The sequence below is a fragment of the Crinia signifera genome, chromosome 8, assembly GCF_055691185.1.
Source record: "Crinia signifera chromosome 8, ASM5569118v1, whole genome shotgun sequence".
NCBI classification, from domain to species: Eukaryota; Metazoa; Chordata; class Amphibia; order Anura; family Myobatrachidae; genus Crinia; species Crinia signifera.
The window spans coordinates 93867035-93888611 of NC_139224.1; the positions used below are offsets into that span (position 1 = coordinate 93867035).

A 21577-nucleotide genomic window follows, 5' to 3' on the forward strand; every position below is an offset into this window, starting at 1 on the left:
AAGCATTCATGCTTCACCGGGGTTAGGCCCGCCCCCCCAGCCAATCATGAGTTGGCATCGGGAATTCTCCACTCATGATTGAGTGGTGGACGAGCCTAACACCCGGTCTGTGGGCAGAGGCAACAATGTAAACACAAGCTGTGCTTGTGCCTACGGGGTAAATGTGGAGCCGGAGAAACACAGGAACGCCTATTGGATTCTACATGGAGAAGAGGACAGGTCATTGAGGAAATCCATAGGTGAGTATAAATGATTGAATGTAGTGTGAAATAAAGTTTTACTTTTCTAATGTGTCCGTGTTTTATTTAACTATTTGTAAGGTTGTGGATCTACAAGTCGTAGCGCATTTTGGGGAGAGGAGCTGCAGAATATAAACAAACACATTCTGAGCTTCTCTCAGTTAATTCTGGCATCGTGTACGGATGATTTGTTATGTTGCCAAGTACATGGATGCTTACAGGGACCCAAGAGGACCTGATCTTCGCCGGAGGAGCTAATAAGTATCAGTTTGTATGGAGTATATGCAGGGCCGGATTTCCCACTAGGCCCGTGAGGCACAGGCCTATGGGCGGCACCTGCTGGGGGCGGCAAGCATGATTTTTTTTTACTCTTTTGCAAATATTGTTGCGCCGTGCTGAAAGTGCCCCCCTTCAGCATATGTTCCGGCCCCGGCGATCAAATGCTGAATATCCGGCGCAGGTGAGAGGCAGTCCTGTGATGCCTGCTGATGGCTAGAATAGAAGCAATTCCCCGGAGCTGCTGATGTCCCCTGGGAGGTCACCAGCGAAGATGGCGACGACCGCAGCTTCAGCTTCCAGGTGGCAGAGAGAGACCCAGAAGCCATCATCCCCGGGAGATAAGTCAAAATTGCAGCGGCCGCCACTGAAGTTTGCAAGGAGCAGACAGAGAGGGAGACCTGAGTGCGGGTGCCTGCAGTAAAGACCCCGGTGGCTAAAGACAGCGGTGAACATTGGGTAGACAGGTGCCGCTGAAGACGGCAGGACGCGCTGGAGGATCAGAGCAGTCCAAGGGGAGGCTTGCCATCAGCCTAGGTAAGCCCCCCGTGTGCCGCTGTGTTGGGTGCACAGTGTGTGTGTGATGCTAGGGACTGCCATCATTGTGCACAGTGAGTGACCCGGGATTGGCAGCCTGGAGTTACTTGTGCAGTTGAAGTTGCGCTGCTTTGAACAGAGCATCTTCGGGGGGGGGGGGGGGCAAATAATGTGGTGCCTAGGGGCGGTCTGGCACCTAAATCCGCCCCTGGGTATATGTAATAAAGTTATACTGTACTGGTGTGTCACTGTGTACAGATGGAGCGTGGCCCATCTTTGCAGGGGATGGTGGAAGTTTCGCCAGCCGCCATCCCCGGCCAGCCACCGTAAGGGGACGCGCGCACACAGGATGCACACGCGTCCCCTTACAACGGGGCTCCCCCTGGGTCCCCTCCGCATCACCGACGGTCGCCCCGGGTCCCCGCCGCCTTGCCGCACCCCCCCCCCAACCCTGTCCGTCTCGCTAAAGCGGAGACGAACAGGGTTCCCGTCCCCCCGCCGACGGGAAACTGGGACGCACGTGCCTGTGAGACGCATGCGCATCCCATTCTCTATCGCCGTCGCTCGCCAGTGCAAGGGACCTGTCGAGCGCCGGCCAAAGATGGGACACGCTACATTTGCATTTATTTTTGTTTGGCTATTGGTTCTTCTGTGGAAATAAGCATCCCAGCAAGTCCATTAATGGGCCACATGCTGGGACTTGTGGTTTTCCAAGTCCCAGCATGCAACCCAGGCTTGCTGGGACTCATAGTACCACAGCAGAACTCAATAGTTTATTTTACCTTTTACACTGCTATCAGCCCGGTGCCCACCATCCAAGGGGCACCGGTGAAAGTCCCGGGTTTCAGCACAGGGAGGGTTAATCCTAGAGGGGGTCCCCTTTATTAGGGGTTTCCACTCCCCCAGTGTCCTGTCCCGGGCTGACCAGTCACGGGTTAATGTTTTCAATAGAAAAGGAACCACAGGCAGGGCCAAAGCTGCTGTACAGGGAGTGTGTACATTTCCCAAAATCATATAATGGAGAAAAAAAATGGGTGTACAGCGCTAGGTTTATACTGAAAGAGTATACACTACCACGAAAGATTTTTTGTACATTTAATAAGGCATGATATAAAATACAATTTGATGAGAATGAAAAAATATAAAAAATAAATAAAAATTTAAAACAATTTTGGGTACTCTTTACCTAGAAGGGCGCCCACGATTTTAATCGTGGGCATCGTTAGTAATAAATCGCAGGCATCGCATGCAATAAAAAATCACATGTGATGCGACCGACGCGATGCCCGCGATTTCCCATAGGGAACAATGTTAAATGTCCCAATTGACCCGATTTTCCTGTTCAATGTCTCAATTGACCCGATTTTTCCATAGGAAACAATGTTAAATGGCACAGAGAGGCCAAATAGGCACCCTGAAGTGTGAAATGGCCCCCACAATTGTTAACGCCACCCCACGATCAACGTGAACCCGAAGCATGGCGAGCGCAGCGAGCCCGCGAGGGGCGGCGGTACGCGTCCTACGACCTCAATTGACCCTCAAATCGGGTCAATTGAGACATGGAACAGGAAAATCGGGTCAATTGGGATATTTAACATTGTTCCCTATAGGAAATCACGGGCATCGCGTCGGTCGCATCGCATGCGATTTTTTAGTGCATGCGATGCCCGCGATGGCCGCCCTTCTAGGTAAAGAGTACCCAATTTTGTGAGCAAGAATGTATTGATGTGTGCTCCACAAAAAATATTGCACCAGCAAATGATAGTTACCAGTAATACTGGGAGGTAATCGGGGGTCTCCTTGCTATTTATGCTGCATAGATTGTCCAATCCGGATAAATTTTTTTTTGTGGAGCACACATCAATACATTCTTGTTCACAAAATTGTTTTAAATTTTTATTTATTTTTTGTATTTTTTCATTGTAATATGAGAATTCTCATCAAATTGTAGTTTATATCATGCCTTATTAAATGTACAAAAAAATCTTTCGTGGTAGTGTATACTCTTTCAGTATAAACCTAGTGTTGTACACCCATTCATTTTTCACGGGTTAATGTTTTGTTCGGGGGGACTTGTATAAAAAGTCTCCCCCTGGTTGTGGCATTCGCCACAGGGCTCGGTGCTGGTTCTCAAAATACGGGGAACTTCTAGTCATTTTGTACCCTATATTTTGGGAATCAGGACTGGCCCAAGAGCCTGGTGCTGGTTTTAGAAATCCATGGAAACACCACATGTTTTTGACATGTTACAGCTGTGGGGGGGACATTACGCCATTTTTTTTAAAAATAATTTATTTCTTTTTATAAAAAAAATTTACACTGATGTCTGCACGGATAAGACTGATCCATGTAGGCTTCCAACCCGTATTTGTATTTAGTGGCCGTGCAGTATATACAGACACCAAATACAAATAGGACTCCATAAGACATTGAGAAATACGAATCTCAAAATATGACCTTTGTAAATTAAGCTCTGGAATACAAATGTGTAAATGAAATACAGTACTCCACCAATAACAGTCATATACAAAATATGAATACAACACAAACATATTCATATTCTTAGTAAATTTTGCCCAATATCTCAGGTTTAATCTTGTTTCTCAGGTAACAAAAAATACATAATTCTAAGGAAAGGGATTTATTTCTTTACTGTAAAGTTTGAGTTTAGATGTAACCATGTTCAGCTTTGCTGCATTGTGTTCTATGTGTTGCAAAGCTGGTGTAACAAGTGTGCCCGTGAATATGACATGCTTGGAGGCACACATGCACATGCCATAGGACTTTATTTGGCAGTAGCTATTCCCAAGCTGGCATATTAAGTTGCACCAGCAGTACAGTACGTTTGCCCACACAGCCGTGCCGCGGAATTGATGTAAGCAGCTATATTTATAAATTTGTATTGTCCCCGCACATACTGATATAAATGTATTGTCCACATAATGATATACAGTAAATTTATTGTCCATATTCTGATATAAATGTATTGTCCACATAATGATATACAGTAAATGTATTATCCATATACTGATATAAATGTATTGATGACACACTGATATAAATGTATTGCCCACATACTGACATAAATGTATTGCCCACATACTGATATAAATGTATTGCCCACATACTGACATAAATGTATTGCCCTGCAGTGATATAAATGTATTACACACATACTGATATAAATGTATTGCCCACATACTGATATAAATGTATTGCCCACATACTGATATAAATGTAAGTATTGCCCACATACTGACATAAATGTATTGCCCCGCAGTGATATAAATGTATTGCCCACATACTGATATAAATGTATTGCCCACATACTGATATAAATGTATTGCCCACCTACTGATATAAATGTATTGCCCACATACTGATATAAATGTATTGCCCCGCAGTGATATAAATGTATTGCCCACATACTGATATAAATGTATTGCCCACATACTGACATAAATGTATTGCCCCGCAGTGATATAAATGTATTGCCCACATACTGATATAAATGTATTGCCCACATACTGATATAAATGTATTGCCCACCTACTGATATAAATGTATTGCCCACATACTGATATAAATGTATTGCCCACATACTGATATAAATGTATTGCCCACATACTGATATAAATGTATTGCCCACATACTGATATAAATGTATTGCCCACATACTGACATAAATGTATTGCCCACATACTGACATAAATGTATTGCCCCGCAGTGATATAAATGTATTGCCCCGCAGTGATATAAATGTATTGCCCACATACTGATATAAATGTATTACCCACATACTGACATAAATGTATTGCCCACATACTGACATAAATGTATTACCCACATACTGATATAAATGTATTGCCCCGCAGTGATATAAATGTATTGCCCACATACTGATATAAATGTATTACCCACATACTGATATAAATGTATTGCCCACATACTGACATAAATGTATTGCCCCGCAGTGATATAAATGTATTGCCCCGCAGTGATATAAATGTATTGCCCACATACTGATATAAATGTATTACCCACATACTGATATAAATGTATTGCCCCGCAGTGATATAAATGTATTGCCCACATACTGATATAAATGTATTGCCCACATACTGATATAAATGTATTGCCCACATACTGATATAAATGTATTGCCCACATACTGATATAAATGTATTGCCCACATACTGATATAAATGTATTGCCCACATACTGATATAAATGTATTGCCCACATACTGACATAAATGTATTGCCCACATACTGACATAAATGTATTGCCCCGCAGTGATATAAATGTATTGCCCCGCAGTGATATAAATGTATTGCCCACATACTGATATAAATGTATTGCCCACATACTGACATAAATGTATTGCCCACATACTGATATAAATGTATTGCCCACATACTGATATAAATGTATTGCCCACATACTGACATAAATGTATTGCCCACATACTGACATAAATGTATTGCCCACATACTGACATAAATGTATTACCCACATACTGATATAAATGTATTGCCCCGCAGTGATATAAATGTATTGCCCACATACTGATATAAATGTATTACCCACATACTGATATAAATGTATTGCCCACATACTGACATAAATGTATTGCCCCGCAGTGATATAAATGTATTGCCCCGCAGTGATATAAATGTATTGCCCACATACTGATATAAATGTATTACCCACATACTGATATAAATGTATTGCCCCGCAGTGATATAAATGTATTGCCCACATACTGATATAAATGTATTGCCCACATACTGATATAAATGTATTGCCCACATACTGATATAAATGTATTGCCCACATACTGATATAAATGTATTGCCCACATACTGATATAAATGTATTGCCCACATACTGACATAAATGTATTGCCCCGCAGTGATATAAATGTATTGCCCCGCAGTGATATAAATGTATTGCCCACATACTGATATAAATGTATTACCCACATACTGATATAAATGTATTGCCCCGCAGTGATATAAATGTATTGCCCACATACTGATATAAATGTATTGCCCACATACTGATATAAATGTATTGCCCACATACTGATATAAATGTATTGCCCACATACTGATATAAATGTATTGCCCACATACTGATATAAATGTATTGCCCACATACTGATATAAATGTATTGCCCACATACTGACATAAATGTATTGCCCACATACTGACATAAATGTATTGCCCCGCAGTGATATAAATGTATTGCCCCGCAGTGATATAAATGTATTGCCCACATACTGATATAAATGTATTGCCCACATACTGACATAAATGTATTGCCCACATACTGATATAAATGTATTGCCCACATACTGATATAAATGTATTGCCCACATACTGACATAAATGTATTGCCCACATACTGACATAAATGTATTGCCCACATACTGACATAAATGTATTACCCACATACTGATATAAATGTATTGCCCCGCAGTGATATAAATGTATTGCCCACATACTGATATAAATGTATTACCCACATACTGATATAAATGTATTGCCCACATACTGACATAAATGTATTGCCCCGCAGTGATATAAATGTATTGCCCCGCAGTGATATAAATGTATTGCCCACATACTGATATAAATGTATTACCCACATACTGATATAAATGTATTGCCCCGCAGTGATATAAATGTATTGCCCACATACTGATATAAATGTATTGCCCACATACTGATATAAATGTATTGCCCACATACTGATATAAATGTATTGCCCACATACTGATATAAATGTATTGCCCACATACTGATATAAATGTATTGCCCACATACTGACATAAATGTATTGCCCACATACTGATATAAATGTATTGCCCACATACTGACATAAATTTATTGACCCCACAGCGATACAAATGTATTGCCCCCGCAGAGATATAAATGTATTGTCCCCGCAGTGATATAAATGTATTGCCCCCAAACTGATATAAATGTATTGGACAAATTTGGACATAAATGTATTGCTGACACACTGATATAAATATATTGCTGACACAACTGATATAAATGTATTGCCCCCCCCCCCCCCACAGTGATATACAGTAAATGTATTGTCCCCGCAGTGATATAAATTTATTGCTCCCAAATACTGATACAAATGTATTGCCCCGCAGTGATATAAATGCATTGTCCCCACGGTGATATAAATGTATTGCCCCCGCAGATATATAAATGTATTGCCCCCACACTTATATGAATGTATTGCCCCCAAACTGATATAAATGTATTGGACAAATTTGGATATAAATGTATTGCTGACACACTGATATAATATATTGCCGACACACTGACATAAATGTATTGCCCCCCCCCCACAGTGATATACAGTAAATGTATTGTTCCGGCACTGATATAAATGTATTGCACCCGCACTGATATAAATGTATTGCTCCCAAACTGATATAAATGTAATGCCCCCGCAGTGATATAAATGTATTGCCCCCACACTGATATGCAGTAAATGCATTGCCCCCAAACTGATATATTTATATCTGTGTGTCGGCAATACATTTATATCAAAAGCAGCTCAGTTTTATCATTTGATAAATGTTTTCAGCTCAAAAGCCACCCAGTGTGTATGGCCCGCCACAGGTATTACCAGCAGATGACCGACAGGGTGGAAGGCTTTCCATAGTGTCCTGCTATGGAAGGCCGTCCACCCCCCTGGAAAATTGCTTAGATGGGCGAAAATCACCCAGTGTATTTGCTATTTACCCCATTATGGCTGTGCATACATGCAGGGCAAAAATGCCCAGTGTGTATGCATCTTAAGATGTCACAGCATAATAACGTAGGCCCTATTCTAGTTGATTAGGTCGGATGTATATTTTCGGACAGGAACCGAGTGTTCTTAGCCCCGCCTTCCGTACAGATCGGTCATACCGTCCGAATGCGGTAAGACTCTGACCGAGCGGATTTTTCATGTGCCGACCATCGAATGCTGGACCATGTGGACAGGCAGCATCGAGTGCTCGAGACCACTTGGGCATTTCTCCGTGCAGATGCAGGGATATGGGCGGGCAGCTGGCATCCGGCTATGTTATATGTCCGCCCTCCACACGTGCGTCACGGTACTGGAAAAACTGCAACCTACTGCCCCCCCCCCCCCCCCACTAACCCCACACGGATACCATAACCCACTTTCCAGCTTCCCAAGTGAAAGAGTGGACAGCTGCCACCTGCACTAAGAACAATGTGTGGCATGTTTTGCCTTTGGCTGTTTTCTATTATTTTGTATTCAGTAAAAAAAGACTGCATAAAGGAGATGTTTAAAAAATGTCTATGTGGGTAATATATTATTATATTTATTGTCCTATGTGGTCACTTTCAGTGTCACAGTGGAATCAGCTTGTGTTACTTCTAACCAGGGGCAGATTGATAAGTGTTTATAGACACTGAGTAATGGTGCTGATCCTGTGACTGATCAGCTCTGGGTAATAATTATCAGGGAGCAATTATTGTCAATACAATCCATGGGTATCAAGCCAGCTCACATATAACCGATGCTGCTGCTTATGATGATTATGCTGCTTAAGGATAATGTCACAGAGCAATGATATCACAATGCATTACTGGTCAAATGCTCCAGTGGTGCCCACTGGATGCAAATGAGAGCTGGTACCAAAAGAAAAAGAGTATTTTTCTTCTGGTACCAGTGCTCGTTTGCATCCAGTGGCGACCACCACGTTGGCGGATCCAGACAAGGCAGATTGGAGTGCTAACCAAGTCGGGAGTTGCTTCTATACTAATCGCCATCCGGGTGGCCACTGGCTGAGGCCCAGAACCACAATTGCTGATGAACTAAGTGGTAACTATACTGCACTGTTTATATTAATCATCCATTATGACATCTCATTGACTGTTTAAAAATATACTAACGGACAATCATTTTCTACATGAACTAACCAAACAAGTAGTGATACAAGGACTCCATCTCATATAGCACAAAATGCTTTGGTTTGGCCCATTAACACTACTAATATGCTAGCTATTGTTGCTTCGGACTGAGGTGTTTTTTTTTAATCTTTATATGTTTTAATTTATGTATTTTTATATTTTATATTACATTTGATTTCAATTTCATTTGGTTTCTATTTTAGAGCAGTTTGTATTTCCTAATGTCTAGTGTTTATTTAATTGAGTACCCATATTTCACTGCAGCGTAATTTAGTGGTCGAAGTGGAAATTTAGAAGTGGGGGTATGCAAAAGTTAAGGATGTAATTATGCATGGGAAAAGGGGCGTGGTCACATCAAATGGGTGTGGTCACCTATAGGGGCGTGGTCACATGGTCAGATACACATGCCCCTACAGTGTCAGATACATGTGCCCTCAGCATTGCCAGATACACATTGCCCCCACATTGCCAGATACACATTGCCCCTCGGTGCCAGATACACATTGCCCCTCAGTGCCAGATACACATTGCCCCCCAGTGACAGATACACATTGCCCCCCAGTGACAGATACACATTGCCCCTCAGTGCCAGTGAAGCTTCCCCCTCCACTCCCCTTCCCTTCCCTCACCTCTTAATTATACTTAGAATCTCAGCGGTGTCAGTCCCGCTGGCCAAAGATGGATGGTGCAGATAGATCGCTGTGGAAGTACTGTACGGATGGCTGTAGAGTACTTCCGCTCGGCGCCCGCCGCAGCCTGACGGGTATCTATCTGCAGCATCTGGCCAGTGGGACTGAAAGTCAGCCACCGCTGAGTCTCTATGCCTTCCCCTGGCCGGCGCTGCATCCCACAACGCTGCATAAGGTAAAGCCAGTGTGCAGACACTAGTCTGCACACTCCTTTTACTTAGAAGAAAAAAAAATACTCACAGTGGAGATTTGGAGGTATACCATACGGTTGTATACCGGCCCACTTCGACCACTGGCGTGAATAGAATATCCACTATATTGTTACTTATTTGACTAAGACACACACTGCCACCACCCCTTTATCTCGTATTACCATATTAGGGCTATCGCTGCTGCTTCCATGTACTGTAAGCAGCAGTGCTAGCTACTCCAACCATATATAAATGAGGGCCAATTTTCTACAGTATTGAAACTGTCCCTTTAAGCTCAGAGGAAGTTAGTTAAAAACTGGCATCTCTTCTGTGCTATAAAACTGTTGAAAAAAGCATTTAAGTACAGTTTAAAAGGCTAAATGTGTAGGTCAAAACACAGGTTTACTTTTCCTTGAACTACTGGACTATCAATTGGAAAGAATTTAAGCATATTGCAATTTGTGAAACATCTATTAAAAATATTAAGGTATGACATCCTCAGGAGCCACTCTCGCCTTCCATTTTACAATTTAATGGCTTTTAATTCAGTCTGGCTTGAAATGTGCAGTCAAGCTGAATAAGTGCTTTTTTTAACAGCTGCTACAGAACTGCACTTTGCAGAAGTGTTTAAATACTCGCTTTGCAAACTCAGTCCATAGAAAGTGTTCAGCGTTCAGGAACTAACTGTCAGCGTACTCTGAATTAGCACTAAATGCTGACCCTGCCATCCATTTACATCAGAAAATAACCAGCAGATTAAAATCTATTTGCATAGCTTTTAAATCCTGCATTAGAATACATGTATAGGAATAATTCTTGCATTGAGATGACCTTTTTGGATCAAAGATTCTGTCACCAAGGATTTAGTCATCATAATGATTAGGAAAAAAAGCAATGCTCCAATTTATGGTTACTAAACAATCAATAAAATATTAAAATTGCTGTCATAGGATTTTTCACAATTTTTGCAAGAAAAAGTGTAAATCAATAATGTTTATGCTACTAATAGTCATAAACTATTGTTTGATTAAAGGATGCTTTACCACTACCATTCTATAAGGAGTGATGCAGTTATGATGCCAGCAATCCAGATGCCAGCCCTTGAAATTGGGTGAGGGTTTGGCACTAAACTGGGTTAGGTACTAAAGGGGGAGAGGTGGTTAGGGAAATATGCTTTCCCAGTATACTTGGCAGGATTTTGTGCAGCAGGATTCCATCCACCAGTCATGAATACTGAATCCTCTAAAGACATAGGGCAGGATGCTTACTAAATCATATAAGGACATTCCTAGGGGATGCTAAGAGTATTATTGCAACTTGCTACGTATGAAGTTTGAGTTTGCAGTATCGGATCACCTTCACAATCAGGGGTAGATGTATGAAGCAGTGATAAGGGATAAGTGGCCCATGGAAACCAATCAGCTGCTCTGTATAATTTTATAGTATGCAAATTATAGAGGTTACTTCAGTGCTTATTGGTTGTCATGGCCACTTCACCTTTGGCTCACTTCTCCTCCCTTATCACTACTTCATACATCTACCCCTCAATTTGCAGCGTAGTCCATCTGAATCAGCCTAAGAAAACTCATCTCTGCTGCTAAGGCCAGTAAATCTGCATAGGAAGATTCAGACACTAGCCCCAGCACTCCCAGGGCTAGTGCCTAAAAACTCAGGAATGCCAATACTACCCTCTCCCTGCCCATAACTGACTGACAGGCTGCAGCCTAGTGGGCACAGCTATGTGATAACGAAGGTCTTTTTCTGCACATCAGTGGCCTGATTCCGAGTTGATCGCTAATGTCAGAATTTGCAGTAGACTGGAAAGAGAAAGCCGCTGCCCAGACAGAAAAAGTAACCGCCCTTTGCAATATTGCGAGAGACTTGCGAATGGATCGATAATTGGCATCAACTCACAAATCCATATACTATTCATGAACTATCGAATTGACTATCTGCAAAGTAAATCTGAGGCTTCCTCTAATCTGCCTCTGAGACAGGCTGGAAATTGTCATCACTGATGTCACAGACCCTCCTCAAAAATGCCTTCCTGTAAGTAAAACTTCCTGTAAGTCAAAGGAAGTTTGACTTACAGGAAGGCATTTTTGAGGAGGGTCTGTGACATCAGCCTCCTGTAAGTCAAACTGCATTTTCTGTCACTAATTCCCCTCACACATGCACGATTCCATCAGTATGTATGCGCAGTCATTTATTAATCGCTCGATTTGTGAATTCTCATATTAGTGGGGCAGCACGGATGGTGTAATGGTTAGCATTACTGCCTCAGCACCGAGGTCATGGGTTCAATTCCCACCATGGCCCTAAGTGTGCGGAGTTTGTATATTCTCCCCGTGCTTGCGTGGGTTTCCTCCAGGTGCTTTCTTCCCACAATCCAAAAATATATTGGTAGCTTATTTGGCTACCAACAAAAATTAACCCTAGAATGAATGAGTGTGTGCATGTACATGTTGTAGGGAATATAGATTGTAAGCCCCACTGGGGCAAGGACTGATGTGAATGTTCAAATATTCTTTGTACAGTGCTGTGGAATATGTATGTGCTATATAAGAAACTGTTAATAAATAATAAATTAGTGATTATCTAAGTCAGGCAGAGGTGCGGTGAGGTCAATGGCTGGGGAGGCACTGGCCAGGACCAGGTTTATACACATATATATGATTTTGTGGTGGTTTTTGAAAAGATTAGAATAATACAAAGATTAAGGGTGGGATGTACCAAACAGTGGTGGAACATCCCGCCTCCCATCTCCCTGATGCTCATCGCATATCTACTAACAGTAAAAAAATCATGTTGACCTTTTCCTGTTTCAAACATTTCCATATTGATTGTGTCAACATTTTAGATACTGCTCATGATATTAGAAATGTACTTCACAAGTGCTCAATATGGGCGGGATGTACTAAGCAATTGTGGTACATCTGGACACACATCGCATTGATACTAATCGCATAATTGCAGAGTTTGCATATTCTCCCCATGCTTGCGTGGGTTTCCTCCGGGTACTCCGGTTTCCTCCCACAACCCAAAAATATACTGGTAGGTTAATTGGCTTCCAATGAAATTAATCCTAGATTGTCTTTGTGTGCGTGTACATGTGGTAGGGAATATAGATTGTAAGCTCCACTCTGGCAGGGGCCGATTTGAATGTTCATATATTCTCTGTAAAGCACTGCGGCATATGTATGCTCTATTTAAGAAACTAAGTAAATAAATAAATATGTACTAACAGAGTATTTACCACATTTCTCATTTGATACATCCCGATCTGTCAATGGAAGTTTATTCCTATGGGCTGCGTCCTGCAGCCCCCCAGGTAAAATGTGCCACTGTTCCCTGAATAAGTGACGCCAGATGCAGTCTGTGAGAATGCGCTGGTTTCACTGTGACTGGCAGTGATTTCCTATTGGAAGTCTGACCTTCCAGTCACCCAAGGCAGTCCTATTGAGCGGTGTTCCCTCCCTCCGGGATGCCTCTGCTTCAGCTGCAGCCAATAGAATCTGGGGTCTGCTCATGTGCAGTACCAAGGCTAATACAGCGCATAGGCCAGTTCTGGTGCCTGTCATCTGCAGTGTACAGACGTCAAAACCTTTATTTACCTTCTATGGGCTGTTGTAGCCCATAGAAGCTCGGGCGCCAGCGCATTCGCAGTTCTGAGGACGCTTCCACACATGTGCTGGTGCCTGTTGCTGCCTTGGCGCGCACAGCAGCTTCGGTGACCGGGGGCGGATCAGCAGCGGTGGCAGTAAGGGTGGGTGGCATAGTGCCCAGCGGCATGTCCCCTCCTGCAATGAAGCAGGAGCCTCTGCTGCTTACTGTGCTATTTCATATTATCGTTTATTAGCAGTTTGTTATGTAGCATCCAAAGTTGCAATTTTTTTGTATTCATCTAGATTTCCTTTTTTAAAAAAAAACAATTGTTCTGTAATATGTTTAAGGATATGTCTAGGGACAATCCATGCTACAAGACTCATAAGAATCTCCATCACTGCTGACAACTCGACAATCTACCCTACCCCACAAGCTCGTTGCTTAGGGGTCACCCTCGACACTGACCTGTCCTTTGTTCCCCACATTCAATCTGTCTCCAAATCATGTTACATGCATCTAAAAAACATATCCAAAATACGACCGTCTCTCACACAAGACACTACTAAATCTCTTATCCATGCACTCATTATATCCCGCATTGATTATTGCAATAGTCTCCTAACTGGTCTTCCCAAGAACAGACTCTCACCACTGCAATCCATTTTAAATGCTGCTGCTAGGCTGATCTTCCTTGCAAGACGCTCATCGTCTGCTGATCCGCTCTGCCAGTCCCTCCATTGGTTGCCTGTATCTTACCGTATTCAATATAAAACACTTCTACTTGCATATAAAGCTATTAACCATACTGCACCAGCATATATCTCTGCACTTATCCCAAAATATCTCCCATCTCGACCACTCCGCTCTGCACAAGATTTGCGTCTCTCATCTGAGCGGATCACTAGCTCCCAATCACTATTACAGGACTTTCATCGGGCTGCTCCCACCCTGTAGAATGCCCTTCCACGCACAATAAGACTCTCCGCTAGCCTCCAAACTTTCAAGCGTTCCCTGAAAACTCTTCAGGCAAGCCTATCATATTTAAGTTCTACATGTATAACCCTCTGAGGCACTTATGTATTATATAGCTTCCCTTCTGGACTTGTAACTTGTTGGGACTGCTATGCTATTACTGATGCCTGTCCTTGTATTTCCCTTCTATATACCTAATAGATTGTAAGCTTGCAGCAGGGCCCTCTAACCTCCAAGTCTGGCTGTTACCCAGTTTGTTTTATCACTGTATACTATTGTAAAGAGCAACGGAATCTGCTGCGCTATATATGAAACTGCAAATAAATAAATAAATAAGAAAAGCAAGAATTCATTCTGCCACTCTTTCTAGTGCTGACTTTTTACATTGGGGTAGAAATCCTGTGCGGAACAAAAATGTGTTGTTTGTCTGTAGTGCTGACTCTTTGCAAGTCTCTTTCTCTGTGTCACAGAAGAGGTTAAAAATAATTGCACAGAATAGTGATGGAAACTGGGTGGCATGAAGTGAACTGTTGCATGAAAGATTGAAAACAAGCAGAGTGGATGAGATCTCTGTGCTCTCCTATCTTGACTTACACGACATCATTCAGTTCCAGCCTGGTGTCTGGAGAAGGATTGATGAGGATATAGGAGAGGGTGTTCTGCTGATCATTCATTTCATCTAGAGAACAAAATAAAGGCATGGTTATTCCTGGAAATATTGCACAATTCTGGTGAGCTTCAATGAGAGTTAAACAACTACATATATATATATATATATATATATATATATATATATATATTTTTTTTTTCACATTAGTTCCATACAGTTTAAGCTTTGAAAATAATCAGGATGCCTTTAAAATAAAAAAAGGGTTAGATTAAGAGAAAAGGTATTTTCAAAATAATATAAACACTACCAGACTAAAAGAACATTATCGTTGTTTTATTATATTTTATTTATAGTATTTACAGCTTTAAGCTGGATATACATTAAACAATGTGTACCCAGCACGACATCGCAGGCGACGGAACCTGGCGAGGGAGTCGCCATTGGTAAGTGCATTCACAATTGCTGATTCTGGTAGTGATAGAGCGATGGTGGGGGCCATGCTGCATTCATCAGTATGGCCCTTGCTAGCAAAGTCTTTCAATTCATCAGCATGCAGGGTGGACAGAGGAAGACGATGTCAATGCACGGTAACGCAATCCTTCAGCAACATAGGGTATTATTCAGACCTGATCGCTTCTCAAATGGCTTACGAAAATATCTCATATGGGCAATTAGCTACATTTGTAAGTCACTCAAATCCAATAATTTTTCCAGTGTGTGCAGTTTGTGTGTAACCTAGAACCTACACAGTCTGTGGGATAGAAACAGGCTAATCGGGGCCAGAGCTGATGTCATACACCCTCCATGAAAACACCTGGAAATGCCTGTTTTTTCCCGACAGTCCTAGAAAATGGCAGTCTGACATCCATTAACACCAGCTTCCTGTCAGTCAATCGGCTTGCGATTAAAAAAAGACGATGGATTTTATCGATGGATGACCTTGCCCATGTGCACTAAGTCCATATGCATGTTCCATAATTGTCTGCCTTGCGAAATCGCAGCCTGAATAACCGCCATAGTGTGTACGTGTGGCACCCCACTGTAGCAGTGCCCTGTTTGTAGCCCTGCACCCACCAACCTACATGGAACTGAACACTGGTGGCATAGGCTACCTGTAGAACCTTTCTCACTGTTACAAGTACAGAAAGGGTTAATTTACATCCTAGTGTGCACCCAGCTCCCTTGCACGTGAAGGGAGTCTGGTCTCATGGGGATTGGCTGACCATTGGCGCGGAAAGGGAGGTCAGGGGGTGAGAAGGAGGTGATTTAAGGGAGTAGTGGGCGCACGTGAGGGGCAGAAGCGGAGAAAGGAGATTGCCAGCATTGTGGAAGCAAGAGAGGGGCAACTAACCTGCAGGCAGAGCGGTGCGCAGCGGAAGGCTGACAAGGGAACCAGCGTGCAGGGAGCCGGAGAAGAACAGCGCTTCAGCGGCGCTGATTGACAGCTGATGCGCGACGCTGCCGGGAGCTGAGAGAGACGCCGGGTCAAGTAGCTGCAGGGAGAAGACCCCACAGACCAAGTGAGTGACAGCGGGCGCAGAGCGGAGTGCCGGGTCACGTCACTGAAGATCGCTGCCTGCGCTCAGAGGAGAAGACGCTGCTGGTGCCGTGGGAGAAGAGAAGCTGTAGTGACCCCCGCCGACCTGAGGGAGAAGACAAGCTGCAGTGACCCCCGCCGACCTGAGGGAGCAGAGAGAAGATCCAGAGAGCCGGGAGCCGTATCGATACTGGCAGGAGCCGGCAACGGAAGCAGATTGCCCAGGTACTCCATGACACTCCCCTAGCCTGCACCCTGTAAGCCTGAACCCCTCCATGAGACCTTGTCCCATGGGACAGGAACTGCCAGCACCAGGCCCAACTTTATTGCCCTAAGGAAGAGAACCTACCCAGAGTCCCTGGGGTAGCTAGGCGCCCACCGTATTAATCATCCAGCCCCCCTGTTGTGCCAATGTGGGGCCCCCCTGCCATACCCACCTGCTGGGACAGTCTTCCTCACCGCCGTGTATTACCTGCTTATCCCACTGACCCTATTACAAGGGGCCTCTGCCCTGATATGCCCAGCCCTTGCGACAAGTTGCCGCAGTTCTAGCAGGGAGTTACCCAGGGAGCGGGGACTCGCCTGTACCCCAAAAAGGGGATTGTTATTCTGTTCCTTACCCTGAGGAGTTACCGGCGTGGGACCTTTATTTGGATTTAGGGACACTGACTTATATCCGAGACTGTAATGTGAATGTATATGTAAGGTAGATGGTGCCCTCTGGTGGACGTTCTTTATTGAAGCAGTTCAGCATTCTTTTCTAATATCCATCTTTATTATAGCTCTTTTATTTCTAGTTTAATTGTCGCATTATTCTAACTGTCATTATTGTTGTTGTGATTTTATGTGTCATTTCTTAGCCCTACGGTGCCGTAGGTAGAATTGCTCATGGCCAAGGCAGTCTGTCCTTTGATACGGACTGAGGTGGTCATTGGTGCCTAGTCTGTTTTGCAGCGATATTTATTTATTCATTCATTTGTGCCGTTATTACTGTAAGTGTGATGTTGTTATATTTCATTGAGCGAAGCGCAGCAACCGTGCATTATTTTTCCATTTAATAAATATCCGTTGCTGCCAGCTGTGGTTGTTTTGTGCTTTTCTGGTGGGTTCTCTCCTGGGTGTTCCATCCCCTGCCACAGGTGTGTCCTCATCCGCAGAAAGGGCCGTGAAGACTCCATACAGCCGTCGTCTGATCCAGGTACGCTGTTATCCAATAGTTTCAGGGGCATCTGTCACAACTTGGCGTCTACGAACAGGATTGTCAAAGACCCCTGGAAACGGCGAAGATGTTGCAGCCACAGAACGCAGCGGACGCAGGAGACCAACAGCAGGTCGACCAACAACAGCTCGACCAGCAACAACCTAATCGGCAACAGCCGGCAGAACAAGTACAAGGCAGGAGAAGGCTGCCAGATACACCGATGGCTCCAGCGGCTCAAATCACCATGCCCTACTTCTTTGGGGCACCGTGGATGCCAACATATTCCGGAGACTCCCGCACGCCTGGAACCAGCTCCTTCAGAGAGTTCAAGGAGGGGTTAATGAACACATTCCTGATGTACAGCCCCAGCGAAGAACAGAAGGCGGGAATGGTAATTGGACAGCTGAAAGGGGCGGCGCGACGAGAGGTCCGGTCATGGTCGGCGGAAGAAAGGAAGTCAGCTGACGGCATACTGAAGAAGCTGGCCGGCATCTTCAACGCACAATCCGCTGCAGAATTGAAACGGCGACTGTATGCTCGGAAACAGCAGCCTCAAGAGACCCTGCGGGACTTCGCCATAGGACTGCAGGAAGCGATGCGGGCCATTCAAGCGAGAACCCCACAAGACGTTACTCCAGTGGATGAGACGCTGATTGACATTTTCATTGAAGGAGCCCGAGGAGAGGCAATCAGGTCACAGCTGAGAATGTGGAGGCGACAGAAACCCGACTGCACCTTCCCGGAGTTTAAAGAAACCACCTTGACCATCCTGGGGTTAAATCAGAATGTCGATGAAGAAGGTGGAGCTGCGTCAGCGGGAATGGAGGATGAGGAGGTGGAACAAGCCCAGTTCTTCCCAAGATTTGAACCCAGAAAGACCAAGCCCACAGTAACACAACAAGCCCAGGCGACTTCGAATCAGATGGAAACCCTCACCACGGCAGTCACAGAAATGATGAGAGAGCTACGGGACATGCGAAAGGAACAGAATGAAACCCGTCAAGGAGGATGGCAACGTGACTCAGGCGGAAGAGGCAGGCGACAGTGGGACATCCCACGAAGGTCGGGCAGGCGCTCCACAGATCAGTTTGATGCCCAAGGAAGACCCATCTGCCGCCGATGTAAACTCAGCGGGCATGTCGAACGAGAGTGCGACAAACAGCCTTTAAACGACTCAACCCCGAGGCCAGGGACCGACCCTCGGGAGGAACCTCGCCAGTAGGTCCGCCAACCCAAGAGTGGTGGCCGCAGTTCGTTGGCAAGTGCCCCCACTTGAAGATCAAGGTGAATGGAGTGGAAATGGCAGCTCTCTTGGACACCGGGTCCCAGGTGACAACGATACAACTGGATGCGTTTCAACGCTATTGGAGAGAGGAAGAGATAGTGTCACCCCCGACCCCGTGGCTTAGTCTGCTGGCCAGTAACGGACAGCCAATTGAGTTCAGCGGCTATTGGGAAGCAGATCTCAACATTGGAGATGCCCGACTAGAACGTCAGGGCTGCTTGGTCACGTCCACCTGCAACGAACATCTACCCCCGGTCATCCTGGGAATGAACGTCCTGAAAAATTGCCCAGACGAGCTGGTGGAAGCTCTCCGGATCGAGATGCGGGCTGCCGCCCCGAAGGAGCGAAGAGCCATGCAGCAGACAGTGCGCCTGATCGAAGGGCACAAGCGCTTCACCAACTCACAAGGGGAAGTGGGCAAGGCGAGGATCACCGACCGACAACCCATCCTTCTGCGCCCCAATGCCGAACACGTGATCTGGTGCAAGGCCAGGATTGGCCCAGGTGGGCGAGACTATGATGCCGTCATTGAACCGTGTGACCTCGAGGGACAGCAGCCTTTTGCCGTGGCCAGGACGTTAGCCAGAGTAGAGCGTGGGAGAGTCCCCGTCCGCGTGCTGAACCCGCACAGCTATCCGGTGCGGCTGTTCCGACACTGCACAGTGGCGAACGTGGTCCTGGTTGATTTCCAGGATATCCTTGGAGAGTCTTTGCCAAAAGACCAACTAGAAGCCGTGGTGGGTCAGTCGAGCCTGATCACAACTGAAACCGCATGGTGGAAGGAGATACAGGTTGGCGACTCCAATACCCCAACAGAACAGCGTGAGGGCGTCCTTCAGGTCGTCTGCCGGAATGCCAGCGCGTTCAGCCAACACCCAGCCGACTTCGGCCGAGCAGAAGGGGTGCAACACCACATTCCCACCGGATCCAGCCCACCCATCAAGGAGAGACACCGGCCACTCCCACCGGCCATGTACCAGCCAGTAAGAACCATGCTCAGTGAAATGCAAGAGGCCGGCGTGATCCGGGAGAGTCACAGCCCATGGGCCGCCCCGCTGGTCATAGTCAAGAAAAAGGACGGCAGCCTTCGCTTCTGTGTCGACTACAGGAAGCTAAACGCAGTCACCCACAAGGACGCGTACCCTCTGCCCAGGATCGAAGAGTCGCTGACGGCCCTGAAGACTGCCGTCTACTTCTCCACCTTGGACCTGACCAGCGGGTACTGGCAAATCCCGATGGCCCCCGAAGACCGGGAAAAGACAGCATTCACCACCCCCATGGGCCTCTTTGAATTTGACCGGATGCCCTTTGGGCTTTGCAATGCCCCTGCTACATTTCAAAGGGTCATGGAGCACTGTTTGGGCCACAGGAATTTTGAGATGGTCCTCCTGTATCTGGATGATGACGTCATCATCTTTTCCAAGACGTATGAGGACCATCTGAAGAATCTTGAAGAGGTCTTTGTGCAGCTGACGCGATGTGGCCTAAAGCTGAAACCGTCCAAGTGTCACCTCCTGAAGCCTCAAGTGCAGTACCTTGGGCACATAGTCAGTGCTGAAGGAGTGAAACCAGATCCCGAAAAGATCTGCGCGGTTCAAGACTGGCCAGCACCCAGGACGGTCAAGGACGTGCGGAGCTTCTTGGGATTCGTTGGCTATTACCGACGCTTCATCGAACACTTCGCCAAGGTGGCCGCGCCCCTCCATGAACTACTTCGTGGCAAGTCGGGTCAAGAGAAAAGGAGCACGTCCGTGGTCTCCTGGACAAGTGAACACCAGGCGTCCTTTGCCCAGCTCAAGCAGGCCCTGCTTGAAGCACCCCTCCTGGCCTATCCTGACTACGAGAAGCCCTTCCGGGTCTACACTGATGCCAGCCACCGAGGCCTGGGAGCTGTGCTCTCGCAAGTCCAGGACGGTAGGGAGAGGGTGATTGCCTACGCCAGCAGGGGCCTCAGGAAGACGGAGCGGAACAGCGAGAACTACTCCACCTTCAAGCTCGAACTGCTCGCTCTCATCTGGGCGGTGACGGAGAAGTTTAAGAATTATCTGGTTGCCACTCCCTTCGAGATAGTCACCGACAATAACCCCCTGGCCCACCTGTCGACAGCTCGCCTGGGAGCACTGGAGCAGCGATGGATGGCCCGGCTAGCCAACTTCCGTTACACTGTGGTGTACAGAAGCGGAAAATCCAACGGCAACGCAGATGCCCTGTCCCGCCTGCCCACCGAAGACCTTGAAGAAGAGGGGTATGATCGGTCTGAAGACATCGAGACCCCGGTGTTCAGAACACAAAAAGGGGACAGAGTTGTTGTCACCTCCGAACCCGTAGTGGTCACTGGGGATGCTTCCCCCAAGCCGCGTCCAGATGATCAGTTGGGATTTGATTGGAAGCGGATACAAGAAGAAAGCTTGGTGCTCAAAGACCTGAGAGACCTCCTCCGCCAGCAGAAGCAGCTTACCAAAACACAGAGGGCCATGG

The 21577-nt window shown here is 45.5% G+C and overlaps 1 protein-coding gene across 12 annotated transcripts in view; it reads right to left on the reverse strand.

Moving 5' to 3' along the window:
- Nucleotides 1–21577, reverse strand: part of KCNT2 (potassium sodium-activated channel subfamily T member 2) — an 852827-nt gene that overhangs the window by 3643 nt on the left and 827607 nt on the right. For all 12 annotated transcript variants that reach the window (XM_083156802.1, XM_083156806.1, XM_083156799.1 and 9 more), the window contains one exon: nt 15061–15145. In XM_083156802.1, coding sequence (XP_083012928.1) covers nt 15061–15145 — 85 coding nt within the window. The remainder of the gene's footprint in view (nt 1–15060; nt 15146–21577) is intronic.